At 35.9% G+C, this 13,436-nt stretch overlaps 1 protein-coding gene and 1 long non-coding RNA gene across 3 annotated transcripts in view; one reads left to right on the forward strand and one right to left on the reverse strand.

The window, feature by feature from the left end:
* Positions 1–13,436, forward strand: part of MIB1 (MIB E3 ubiquitin protein ligase 1) — a 119,434-nt gene that overhangs the window by 77,696 nt on the left and 28,302 nt on the right. The window contains exon 13 of the mRNA XM_037031804.1: positions 12,594–12,726. Within this exon, the coding sequence (XP_036887699.1) occupies positions 12,594–12,726 (133 nt within the window). The remainder of the gene's footprint in view (positions 1–12,593; positions 12,727–13,436) is intronic.
* LOC118976986 (uncharacterized) lies at positions 579–3,165 on the reverse strand. Of its 2 annotated transcripts, none has more exons than XR_005064407.1 (3): positions 3,039–3,165; positions 2,383–2,556; positions 579–1,237 (listed from the first exon to the last, which is right to left on the reverse strand). It is a non-coding gene; the product is annotated as an uncharacterized LOC118976986 (long non-coding RNA). The 2 variants fall into 2 exon arrangements; XR_005064403.1 differs by having other exon boundaries at positions 2,871–3,165.

A 13,436-nucleotide genomic window follows, 5' to 3' on the forward strand; every position in this document is an offset into this window, starting at 1 on the left:
ATTTCTTTTCGGTATTTGGCAGTCTGTTACCAAACCTGCCCAGTTGACTTTGAACTGTGGCCCAGAATTTTGTCATTTTTCTTGCATAAATCTTACATTTTAACTTATTCTGAGTACTAACTTAACTTAAGGTCCTGGCAAACTTGAGAAAGACAGGGACCACTTTTTTGTTTGTTTGTTTTTGAGGGTAGAATTTTATTTAAAATAAAATCTTTTAAAATTATGACTATGTCTCTAGCTTTCATAAGAGAAAACCTAAAACAACAAAACTCCTTTAATATTAATTAAATTATAAATTTATCAAAATATGAAGAATAGCTATTAAAATGTAAATGAAATCAGCTTTTGTTGTATCTTGTTTTTCTTAATAAATCAGACAATTGTACTGTGATATACTGAAATTAAGATCAAATTGTTGAAACAGAAACTAGGTTATGTGTACCTACTTCTTTTGTGCTGGTAATACTGGGGTTTTTTTGGAATTCAGATTTTAATCATGTGAGTACTAGATTTAAAAATGTAAAATGTCTTATGTTTTAAATGTAAAAGATTTAAAAGGAGTTTTATGATAATTTAAAATCTATTTAAGTAGAGCTTTTTTTCTTTCACAGAATATAAATCTTAGCGACATTTAGTTTTCATGTATAAGAAGTAGGTGCATTTTTATGATATTATTATTTCCAAAGGTCATCTGTTTGATTCCAGGTTAACATATCACATGAAGGTCGTTCACATAAAAAGAAGCAAGGGCTTCTTTTAGCTGCAGCTTTTTTCTCTCTTGGTAGTTTATTGCCTACCAAAAATACATACTTCTTTACATTCCATAGCATTGTATGTTCATATGGGTACATAAAGAAGTATGTACTCTGAGTAGGTATTACTAAGTTGTTAGCTATAAAAACATGAAATGTTTTATTTTCCCATTTGTTAGTAAAACATTCAACTTACTGATATAGAGCAATGGTAGATCATTTGCAGAGACTATGAAAGACTGAACTTCATAAAAAATTTACCTGAAGCATTGCATTAATGCTATTTATGGTTCCTTATTGGTGGACATACACTTCTAAACACTGACCAGTTATCTGTTGAACTTTGTCCTGGTTTGGTCCTTTTTGCAAGAGATTCATAGAGTCAGTGAAGTTTTACGGAGTGTATTCAGAAATTGGTAAGATCTAGTGTTTCTTCGGAGTTTTCAAGATGAATTTCTTCTTATTTTGTAGTCTGGTTCTAGATCCTACAAGTAGATAGTAATTAATTTGGTACAGATTCTTTTTACAGACTAGATATCTTATTAAAAACGTAAAGTATTAACCAGTTAGGACTACTTTTGATAATGTCCCTAAAGTTGAAATGACAAGGAGAAAAACCAGATCTTTTTAGAGTTTTAGTAAACTGAATATTTAAAGATGATGAATTTTTTGTAGTTTTTTAAAGGTTACAGATAAGGTCTCATGATTATTTGAAAACCTCTTTATCATTCCTTTGTCTTCATTAGTTACTAACCTGAATTTTACATTTTGGTACTTCTCTTTGGGTTAAAAACAAATTCAAACAGATGTATATAAATACTGAATTTTGGTGAGTTGAGCTCATTTGACCTTTTTTTTTTAAATATAAAAGATAACTACCAGAGCAGTTAACTTTTCCAAAGTCTTCCTTAAAAGACCTGAAAGGTGTTAGCACTGGGTTTTAGCTCAATCATTTCTCATTAAAAGAAATAATAGTTGGTGAGTTGCTGTTAATTATTATGGTAGTAAACAGTTAATTTAAAAGAAAACTGTAACAAAATTTCAGATGCAGGAAAGGAGAAAAAAGTCAGGGAAAGAATGTCTGCAGCCTGTGATAAATAGCTAGTGTACCTTGTAGAAAGCAAATTAGAATGTGGCCGGGGAGAGCCCAGTACGACCGCAGGGTCAGCACTGCAGCAGCAGAGCTTCACCTGGCACGTTCTGGGTTATTTCTGTGGCCAACTCAGAGTAAGTATTAAAAAGTATTTTGTGTTCTGCCAAGTTTCTTGGTTGATTAAACCTTCAGAAAGTTAATGTTTTTTAAAAGATAGCATACTTTGTTTGTAAGCAAGGTATAATTTAACTAGGAATGCAAAATCGTGTTATCTCAAACAGTAAGGACTAAATCTTTAATGATGTGAATGACATTAATGGACTTGTGCTTTTTTGAGATCAAGACTTATCTGTCATGGTATTTGAACATCATTCTCCTTTACACTACATAAGTAAGCTCTATACTTAAACTGCGAAAGTAGACTGGGAATAGATAGAATTTAACTTAACAGTAAAAAAAGCCATATATATTGAGTCAGTAATAGGTAAGCATTCGTAAGCATCTGTAAAAGCACAGGCCTTATGGTTGCTCTGTTACCTGAAAACAGTCATGCAGTATTTGCGGCAGGAAGAGAAATAATGACCTAGAGAGTCACATCAGCAGCAGCCATCTCATCTTGATTGTTTCTTCACTCTCTCCGCTGATTCAGCACTTCTTTTCTTGAGCCGGTGAGGTGAAGTAAGAGGGAAATCAGTGAACACAGAATCCCTCCTTTTAAGATAAATTTGAAAAACAAATGAACAAGAATAAATCAGCCAGCTTTTACCTCTCCCTACCCTTAACCCTTACAAAGAAAAAAAACCCCAGTAAAATTGAATCAACACTGGCTATTTGATTTGGAATGTTATATTACCAGTATTACACAGATATGAGTACCTTGTATCTGCTGTACAGAAAGTTAAGCAAACAAGGAAGATTGCTACCTCCCTTATATCTCAGATGAAATGCTTCAGAAGAGGGGGAAAGTTGCAGAGCAGGTTAATTTAAAATCTAAAAAAGATGAAAAACCAAAAAACAACACACACCTTATTCCTCCCAAGTAACTATAAACATTCACACTATTTTCCTTTGCCCACCAGAATACATTGGATTCTTCTGCTTCTCAGGAAATAATTCTGCATCTTTCTTGCTGTGAAATTTTTTGGTTTGTTTTTAGTTTCCAGGATTAAATGGTAAATCTGTATTGAAGCTACCTTGTCATATCCAGAGGTCAAGTCTGCAAGCAAGGTCAGGATTTCCACATGGTCACTACAGAGGTTAACTTTAATTCTTCCCTCAGTGAACACAGGCTAAACTGTTACAGCTTTATAGGCAGCTAAGCATTTGAAACATGCACTCCCAGGCAAACAGGCTCTCTTGTACCTCTCTCTTCCCTGACCATATTTAGTCAACCATAGCAAAAAATAGTCTCTCAGCTGTCGATTGTCGATCCAAAAGCTGAGGAAGCCTCTATCTTGCTTTCTGCCTATTGATTGTTCATCCTGTGGTCCAAACACTGCTTTGCCATTTGTCCTGCCTTTTTTTTTTTAAAGCACTGCCAAATAAAGCGAGCTCTCATTTTTCCACTTACATTTCTCAGATTTTCACTGAGCTTGCGCTGAGACCAGGAAAGCCTGATGTGGCTGTCACTATACTTAGCAGCATTGCAGGGAAAATAGGAAAGATAAAAACTGTTACCCTCATTAGTAGCAAGACAGTCTTTAGACAGATATGAAATAGGTAGACTATCTCTGCTGTTAAATTATATTTCTTTTATTTTAAGATTTTATTTATTTATCTTTAGAGGGGAAGGGAAGGAGAGACAGAGAGAAATATCAATGTATGGTTGCCTCTTGTGCATTCCCTACTGGGAACTGGCCTGCAACCCAGGAATGTGCCCTGGCTGGGAATCGAACCACGATCGTGTGGTTTGCAGGCACGTGCTCAATCCACTGAGCTACACCAGCCAGGGCTGTAAATTATATTTCATAACCTGATTTTTTGTTTGCTAAAAATGTTAGGGATAATGACATTTTACATAGCTTGAGGTCTGAAGGGATTTTGTAGTGTTATCTTTAGAGCTAGTTGTTGCTATACATGCTTTTTAAATTTAATGAATAATATTTGAATGGAAAATATGTAGAAATGGTAAGTAGAACCTGTATATTGAAGGGACAGATAGATCCTTAAGGAAGAAGGGAGTAGTGTGAATGAAGTCTTTGAAATGCTGCTTAAGATTTAATTCAGCGTCAATTTTAGTTAATTTTTTGTAGTGTTTAAGTGAAAAACAGGGCCAGCAATGCTTTTGAGTAATTGTGCACTTTTATATTGAAACTACATATACATATGTCACTGTTAACATGCATTTTATTATTAATTAAATTCTGTTTCATTTTCAAATGTGAAGCTGTTTTTCTCCTTTCTACATTGCCATTTCTTTTTAATTTTTTGAAATATCATTTAGGCATGATCATTTCACATTTTACCACAGACTAAAATAGATACTAACCTATCTGTACCTTTGGCACATAGTGTATGTCTGAAAGGAAAAATGCTTGTGCTCTAAATTTTAATAGCTTATTCACAATAATTTAACATTAAAATTTATTTATTTTAACCAAGGAGAAAAATATTATGACATCAAGTCCAACAAACCTGTGGAGATAAAATTTAAGACCTTACGAATCTGAAAATGCCCAAAAGGAACCAACTATACCTTGTTCTTAATTCAAATATATTCTCTTAAGTATTAAGAATCAAGGAAAACCATTATCAATACTCTAAGCTCATTTTCTTTTTTTTTTAAAGATTTTATTTATTTGTAGAGAGGAGGGGAGGGAGAGAAACATCCGTGTGTGATTGTCTCTCATGTGCCTGTCACCAGGAACCTGGTCCACAACCCACACCAGAAATTGAACCAGCAACTCTTTGGCTCAGAGGCTGGCACTCAGTCCACTGAGCCACACTAACTAGGGCATAAGCTCAGTTTCTTACAAGGGTAGTTTGTCCTTCACACTTTTTTTGTCTTTAACATTTAATACCATAGCAGTTTAATTATTTTGGATGGCTCTTTTAAAACAGTGACATAAAGCTTCTATAAGTATTTGGTAATTTTAAAGACTCAGCTTTTCCTAGATATTGAAATAATTTTACACTTATTGTGAGATGATGACACATGTCTCAGAGTATAAAATAGGTTAATTTTCAGGTTTCTAAATTACCCCGTATGAGGGAGAGAAACATTGATGTGCAGGAGAGAGACATCTGTTGATTGCCTCTTGCATGCCCCAAACATGGGACCTGCCCGACAACCCAGGCGTGGGCCCTGGCTGGAAATCAAACCGGCGACTTTTCAGTTTGTAGTACGATGCCCACCACACTGAGCCACACCAATCAGGGCTTCCCCCTCACCCCTCTTTTTATTCCAGCTAACACTTATATAATGTATTAAGTGGTACTCTTTTAGTGTATTAAAAGCTACTTTTCTAAGCCCTTTTTAATTTTCATAACAACCCTATGAGATAGTATTTGTTGTTGTTCTAACATTTTATAGATGAGGAAACTAAGGCATAGAAGTTAAGTATTATCTACTCAGGTCACCAGCCATTTAGTTTGCTAGTGCCAGCATTTGAACCCAGGTGGTTTGGCTGCTGAGTTCCCAGCTATTCACCATATGCCTTGCTGCTGCTCTGGTTTGTAATAATGAAATCAGTGGTAATCAGTGATCACTGCTCTTTGGGACTGAAGCGTACACCAAAAATACAATGTTGCTAAAATCCCTCCTTCAGTATATTCAGAAAGATGATTGTTTATTTGACTGTTTATTTGTTCCATTGAACAAAACTTTGAGCTCCTTATACTAAGGAGATATTCCTTTATACAAAGGGGATAAAAAGATAAAATGAGGTTCCCTGCTTTATAGCAAAGAAGGAGAAATAGGATTCACTGGTCATTTAAGAGATAATTTCAGTTGTCTTTAGTTTAAGAATGATCAGGTTACTCACCTGTACAACTCTTTTGGAGTCTGTATTGTCATTGCACATCTGTCTCTCATTTTGAACTAAATTCTACTATACTACCAACTTCCTAGTTAATAAATTTAAGCTGAATTAGTGAACTTTTTAGTTATAGTATCTGTCAAAAAAGAATGTGAGAACAAGAAAAGCACAGCAAAAAACAGAATAAAAAATGCATTTAAGTAAGCCTGGCTAGTGTGGCTTAAACCAAAGGTCACCAGTTTGTTTCCTGGTCAGGGCACATGCCTGGGTTGCGGGCCAGGTCCCTCCTGGCCGGGGTGTGTACCAGAGGCAGCTTATCAATGTTTCCCTCTCACTTCGATATTTCACTCCTGCTCTTTCTCCCTTCTTTTCCCTCTCTCTATAATCAATAAAAGGAAAAAAGTACATGTAAGTACTGCCTATTCCCAGTAGTTCTTTCATCTATTTCTCTAACAAAAACCATCTGTATTCATTTATTAAAGTGATTACTGTGGGTAGCATTTTGGTTTATATCCTCCTGGACTTGTCTGTGTTTATTCAGATAAGGGTATGCATTGAATAAAAATGTGTTGAGATTGTCACATGCTAACCTGCTTTTAACATGCCCAACAGAACTTCTGCTTGGGATTGATCAGCTTTGTTAATAAGTTCCTTTGTGGATTCTGGACTAATATGCTTTAACTGTTGTTTCAAAGATTGTTCATTAACTTAGCAAGCATTTATTGAACACCTTATATGTGCTATAGTGCTATTCTACTGTCTTTCATATTAAGTAATACTAGTATGTAGCCCTTTATAATTTAACTCCTATCGTTTATTTGGAAAAATGTTGCCTATTTCTGAAGATAGATTGCAAAGAATGGCAGGCCCTAAAAATGGACCCAGAACTATTTGACTATCACATACCACTGCAGACAGCTGCTTGTCCCCTCTGCTTCTTAGAACTTATTTGTTCATCATTCAGCAGACGTTTGAGTATTACCATGTGCCAGGGATTATGCTAGGCTCCACTATTAGTTGTTCTGGAACTTAATGCTTTTTTGGCACTGTTCACAAATGCCTGCTTAACTGGTAGTAAGATCTTATTGTAAAACCATCCACGTCCTTAACCTCTTGGGAAACAACCAGATTGAGAAATAAAAAAGAGTCTTTCAGCATTAGGGAAAAATATCTCAATATCTCAGTATATACTGTGCTCCACAGGTGAGAGTCTGTTGGCTTGATAAAATTACTGATTTATCAAGCCGGTACCACTCTCATCCTGGCAATTCTATGGACCTCACTGCTTGCAGCATAATACCAGTCTCTTCTTAATAACTTCAGGAGCTGCAGGGAATAGCCTGCAACTGGATCTTCATGGTTATATTGTGGATTCTCATGATTGTTTACCCCATGGACAAAAAGGAGACAAGCTACTCATAGCTGGTTTTAATGTGAGGGTGTGGGTATCACTTTCCCTTAGCTCACCTTGCAGCTTTGTAAGATCAACTCTTCTCTTGAAGCTTTGTAGTATTTGTTTTTGTTTGTCTGGTTTTTGCAGGGTTGGTGATACGAAAGTCAGGAATTAATATTAATTAGCAGCTTTCTAATTAAGATTAGAGAATTATAGGTTTCTATTAAAATTAATACACCCCAAATCTCTAGTGTAGAATAATTGCAACTTAATTTATTTTGATACTCCATCCTGAAGGAAATGGAGCACATAACTTTCCACTTTTTAAGTGTAGGCTGTGCATAGTGACTTCTTTCCAATGAATATATAGTATAGTATAGTATTCTGTAGTACAGAAAGAGGGAAAAAGGATTACTATACAGTGGAGAAGCTTGACAAACATGCCTCAGCTGGGTTGTCAAAGTGAATGTCAACAGCAGTAAATCATGTTGATAATATATATCCTTGATGTGATGTGATGAAATGGCACTTTACCTTTGTGACCTTCCAGCCCAAAACTTACAACCCCAGAGTAATAATGTGAAAAACATCCAATGAATTCCAACTGAGGAACATTCTGCAAATATCTGATTAGTACTCCTTAACTGTCAAAGTCATCAAAAACAAGGAAGGTCGAAGAAACTGTCACAGTCAAGGGAGCCTAAGAAGACATGACAATAATGTGGTATCCTGGAGCAGAAAATGTACATTGAACGGGCTTTAGTTAATAATACTCATGGTCGGTTTATTATTTATAACAAATGTAGCATACTAATGTAAAATGTTAATAGTAGCGGTGAGGAACTCTCTGTATTATCTCCACAATTTTCTGTAAATATAAAATGGTTCTAAAATAAAAAGTTTATGTAAAAACAGCAACCACAAAAATTAATCTGCCTATTCCTGGCTAGTGGACAATTGACTTTTGCATTCACTTTGATTTGGGGCTGTCTGCAATGTTTCTCCTCATCTTATACCAGTTAATCAGGAGTTGAATTTGCTGAGTTATCAACAAAATATTAAGTTTAGCCTCATGTACTTTTAAAAGCATTTTAAGGTGAAAAACTGTATTAGATAATTTTTATGAGGACCAGTCTTAAGGAGATTTAGTTATTTAAAGGGAAGCTTTTTAAAATTTGAATGCTGATAATTTTGAATTTGTAACAGTTGTGAAGGTCCAGATTTGTATGGGGATGTTATAGAGCATAGGTTTTGGAAGGGGGCTGTTATAAATGTTTAAAGGAAAAGCAGTGAAAGCCTATCTAAAAGTGTATTTGGTCCCATGAGGAAGAATTGTTTCAGTTTTAAAAGGGAAAATCCATAGGACAAATTAAATGTAGCAGTAATAAGGGAGGAAGAGGTCTGGGATGATTCCTGGGTTGTGGCTTGGGTAGCTGGTTAAATGGTGATAAGATTAACCAAAATCAAGAATATAAGAGGAACATTGGGAAGAGGAAAAAAGTGGGGGAGTTTGTTTTTACTCTGTAAGGTACAGATTTATAATCTTAGAGTTGTCATAACTATTACATTGAAGAGTACTAAACATTTTACCTGTATTATCTTGTTTAATTCTCACAGCAACCTTATAATATTTTATGGAGATATCTATGGAAGTTTTGCTATTAGATATGAATCATGACCATTTATTGCAGTTGGAGATATGAAACAGATTATGGGTGAGAGTGTGTAGTTGGGGCTTCACAGGGCCAGGGTATGGACCTCAGCTTTAAAGATCCAGAGTAGGTAGACCTTAGCGTGATTAGAATAATACTGATTAACTTGTAAGACAGTGATGTGTAAGTCAGCATGCCAACACTACTTACAGAAAGAAATATTCTTGTTAAGTGGATGGTAGTATTCTATGAAAAGCTAAATTAAAGTGTGAGCAAGATAATTGGTTGGATGATCTTAATGGATGCTATCATCAACCTGTGATAACTTTCATATGATAATGTACTAAACACAGCATTTTTCTGATTCTACTGGAGGGCAACTTGGAATACTGAGGTTGCTTGTCCAGGAACTTGCTCTGTTGGATAATGCCACCTATACACGGCAAATTCTTTTTCTCACTTTTTTCTCCAGGCTTCATAGAAACCATTTCTTCACTTTTCTAAACCAATCATTACTTTTTTAAGAAAAAGCATATTTTAATCTTCTCTATTTTAAAAAATATACATTTATTCCAGTTGGGCATCTGGCTTTCTTCTTCTACAAATCTCTTTTTCTGTACTTGTTTGTTACCTGTATGTTGTACTTACTTAACTATTGTCTGACCTGATGTACTCACTCATTTGCCAATATAACACTGCTTCTATGGGAAATTGGAAATTATCATTTCTATTTAAAATACCTTCCTAGTAGTATAAAGAAATTTTTAATAAGTTTAAAATGAGGCATTTAGATTAAGTAATGTCAAATTTCTTTCAGTTTTTATTCGACTGTGAACATTTTGATTTTGAGGTATCTCCTCCATAGTGCTTTCCACAGTGGCTGTTCCAGTCTGCACTCCCACCACCAATGCACAAGGGTTCTCCTCTTTTCACATCCTTGTCAGCATTGGTTTGTTGATTTATTGGTGGTAGCCATTCTGACAGGTATGAGGTAATATCTCATTGTGGTTTTGATTTGCATGTTTCTGATGATTAGTGACATTGAGCATCTTTTTATATGTGTATTGGCCATTTATATGTCCTTTGGAGAAGTGTCTATTCAGATCCTTTGCCCATTTTTTAATTGGGTTTGCTTGTGTTTCTGGCATTGATTTTTGTAAGTTCTTTATAAATTTTGGATATTAACCCTTTATTAGATATATTGGAGTATATATTTTCCCATTCTGTGGGTTAATGTTTTTGTTTTGATATTTTTCTTGGCTGTGCAAAATCTTTTTAGTTTGATAAAGTCCCATTTGTTTTTTTTTTGAAAAAAATGTTATTATGTTTTATTGATTATGCCATTACAGTTGTCCCATTTTCCCCCCTTCATTCCCCTCCCCCCTGCACACCCCCTCCTCCACCATTACCCCCCTTTAGTTCATGTCCATGTGTCACAAGTTCTTTAGATTCTATATTTCCCATACTATTCTTGCCCTCCCCCAGTCTATTTTATACCTACTGTCTATGCTACTTATTCTCTGTATCTTCTCCTCCCTTCTCCTCTTTTCACCCCCCTGTTGCTAACCCTCCATGTGATCTCCATTTCTATGGTTCTGCTCCCAATCTAGCTGTCCTCTTAGTTTGCTTTTGTATTAGGTGTGGTTGTTAATAACTGTGAGTTTGCTGTCCTTTCACTGTTCATAATTTTTATCTTCTTTTTCTTAGATGAGTCCCTTTAACATTTCATATAATAAGGGCTTGGTGATGATGAACTCCTTGATCTTATCTGAGAAGCACTTTATCTGCCCTTCCATTCTAAATGAAAGCTTTGCTGGATAGAGCAATCTTAGATGTAGGTCTTTGGATTTCATGACTTGGAATACTTCTTTCCAGCCCCTTCTTGCCTGTAAGGTCTCTTTTGAGAAATCCACTGACAGTCTGATGGTTACTCCTTTGTAGGTGACTGTCCCCTTATCTCTTGCTGGTTCTAGGATTCTCTCCTTCATTTTAATCTTGGCTAATATAATTATGATGTGCCTTGGCGTGTTCCTTCTTGGGTCCAACTTCTTTGGGACTCTCTGAGCTTCCTGGACTTTTGGAATTCTATTTCCTTTGCCAGACTGGGGGAGTTCTCCTTTATTATTTGTTCAAATAAATTTTCCACTTGTTGCTGTTCCTCTTCCCCTTCTGGTACCCCTATAATTGGGATGTTGGAACGTTTAAAGATGTCCTGGAGGTTCCTAAGCCTCTCCTCATTTTTTTGAATTCTTGTTTCTTCATTCTTTTCTGTTTGGTTGTTTCTTTCTTCCTTCTGGTCCACTCAATTTAGTCCCAGTTTCCTTTCCATCATATTGTTTCCTTGTACATTTTGCTTCATTTCTCTTAGTGTAGCCTTCATTTTTTCATCTAATTTGTGACTAAAGTCAACCAGTTCTATGAGCATCCTTATCACCAGTGTTTTAAACTGTGCATCCATTAGGTTGGCTTAGAAGTTTTGGCTCTGGGGCTTTGAGCTATTCTTCTTCTTGAGCCATAATGTTTTGGTCTGTGCACGCCTGTTAAGTATGAGGGGCAGAGCCTTAGGTGTTCCCTAGGGTGGGGCAACCCACGTGGCTGGGTTGTGATGCTGTATGTGGGGGTGGGGTCAGAGAGGGGCAATGGTGTTTTCTCTGCTCTCTCTCAGATTTTGGTCCTCTGCTGCTTCCCGCAAGCAAATTGGGCCCTTCTGGTGCTGGTTCCTGGATGTGTGGGCTTGTGTACCCTCCAGGACCCTGTGGGTCTCTCCAACGAATTCTCTGTCAGCCTGGGAGCCTTTCCCAGCACCTCTACCCCCAAAAGTTTTTCCAGTTGGTGCTTTTAGGCTTTGATTCCCGGTGCTGGGGCCTTGGTTTGTGTGGTCTGTGTCACTGCTCACTCCTTTGCCTGGTTTATCGGTTTAGATGAATGGTTCGTTGTTGTTGGACTGAGTACAGTTCCATTTTGTCTGTTTTGGTTGCATTCGGGTTTCTAATTCTTTGTTGTTCATAAACTTGGTTGTGCGAGGAGGTACAGTGTTTTTACTTATGCCTCCATCTTGAATGGAAGTCCCCTTTGTTTATTTTATATTTTATTATCCTTGCATAGGGAGATATATCTGATAATATACTGCTATGGGCAATGTCCGAGATTTTGCTGTCTGTGTTTTCTTCTAGAATTTTTGTGGGGTCTAACATTTGTCTTTAGTTCATTTTGAATTTATTCTTGTGTGTGATGGAAGAAGGTGGTCTACTTTCATTTTTCTGCATACATCTGTTCAATTTTCCCAACACTATTTATTGAGTAAACTATCTGTAGCCCATTATATAGGCTTACTTCCTTTGTCAAACATTAATTTACTATAAAGGTGTGAGTTTATTTCTGGTCTCTCTATTCTGTGCCATTGACCTATATGTCTATTTTTATGCCAGTACCATACAGTTTTGATTACTGTGGCTTTATAGTATAGGTTCATTTTAGGTAGTATGATTCTTTCCATTCTATCTTGATTCTGTTCTCCAATCAGTGACAGTTTGTTTACCTCTTAAATTATCAAAAAGTATATACTTGAGATTTAGAAAAGTTGAATTTTTGTTTGTATGTATAATTCTCTTTAAAAAGGATTATTTTCATTTGACTTCAAAAGTTGCTAAAAATATTTTTCTCCAAAAACAAATAATTAAATATCAAATTATGTAAATATCAAAATAACACAAATTTGATTTTCAGTGCAATGCGTGTTTTACTCTCTAAATTACCAAGACCATGGATTGTGGATGAGAAGAAAGATGATGGTTATACTGCCTTGCATCTGGCTGCTCTTAATAATCATGTGGAAGTGGCTGAATTGTTGGTACATCAGGTAGGAAAACCAATTAAAAGATCATTGCCATACCTTTATTTATTCACTCATCATCTACCTTTAGTATGTTACAGTAATATCCCATGATGATGCAAATTCAGAAATAGTGAACATTCAGTCTCTGCGTACACTCATTGTTAAATGGAGGGAAGGGTATGGTGTGGGTGTGTTTGTACCTCTTAGTCCCTGGTATTCCCTCTGCACTGTCTTCCTGGATTGGTCCAATGAAATGAGTATCAGCCAAAAGGGATTTCCCAGAATTGCAGCCACTGTTGTGGAATTATTAATAAGCCACAGAACAAGAACCATCATATTGATATCTAAGCTGGTATGGCCAGTACCCATCAAGTAACACCAGGTTGAAGCTGGGATCTGGGGATTCGGTTAATGATTACTGCTGGACCCCCAGAACCTGTGGCTGGATAGTAGCACACAGTCACTTTAGTAATTTCATTCATCTTAGAAATAAGTTTTTATGGCTGATTTTTTTGGAACCTATTGCAGTTTTATGATGTTTTAGTATATTCAGCAAATTTCTAAATGTTTTAATCAAGTATATGCCATATGGAAGCATGGAAATTATCAAAGAATTATCTTTCATCCCTGACTTCAAGGAATTTACAGTTAGGAAGATGAAACAGCAGAAAAATTAGGGAGATGGTACTTAATGTGTAATTAAGCCCCAGATCATAAGATATACCCTCCATAAA

Source organism: Sturnira hondurensis, unplaced genomic scaffold (genome assembly GCF_014824575.4).
Source record: "Sturnira hondurensis isolate 20B ecotype Veracruz unplaced genomic scaffold, ASM1482457v3 Scaffold0001872, whole genome shotgun sequence".
NCBI lineage: Eukaryota > Metazoa > Chordata > Mammalia > Chiroptera > Phyllostomidae > Sturnira > Sturnira hondurensis.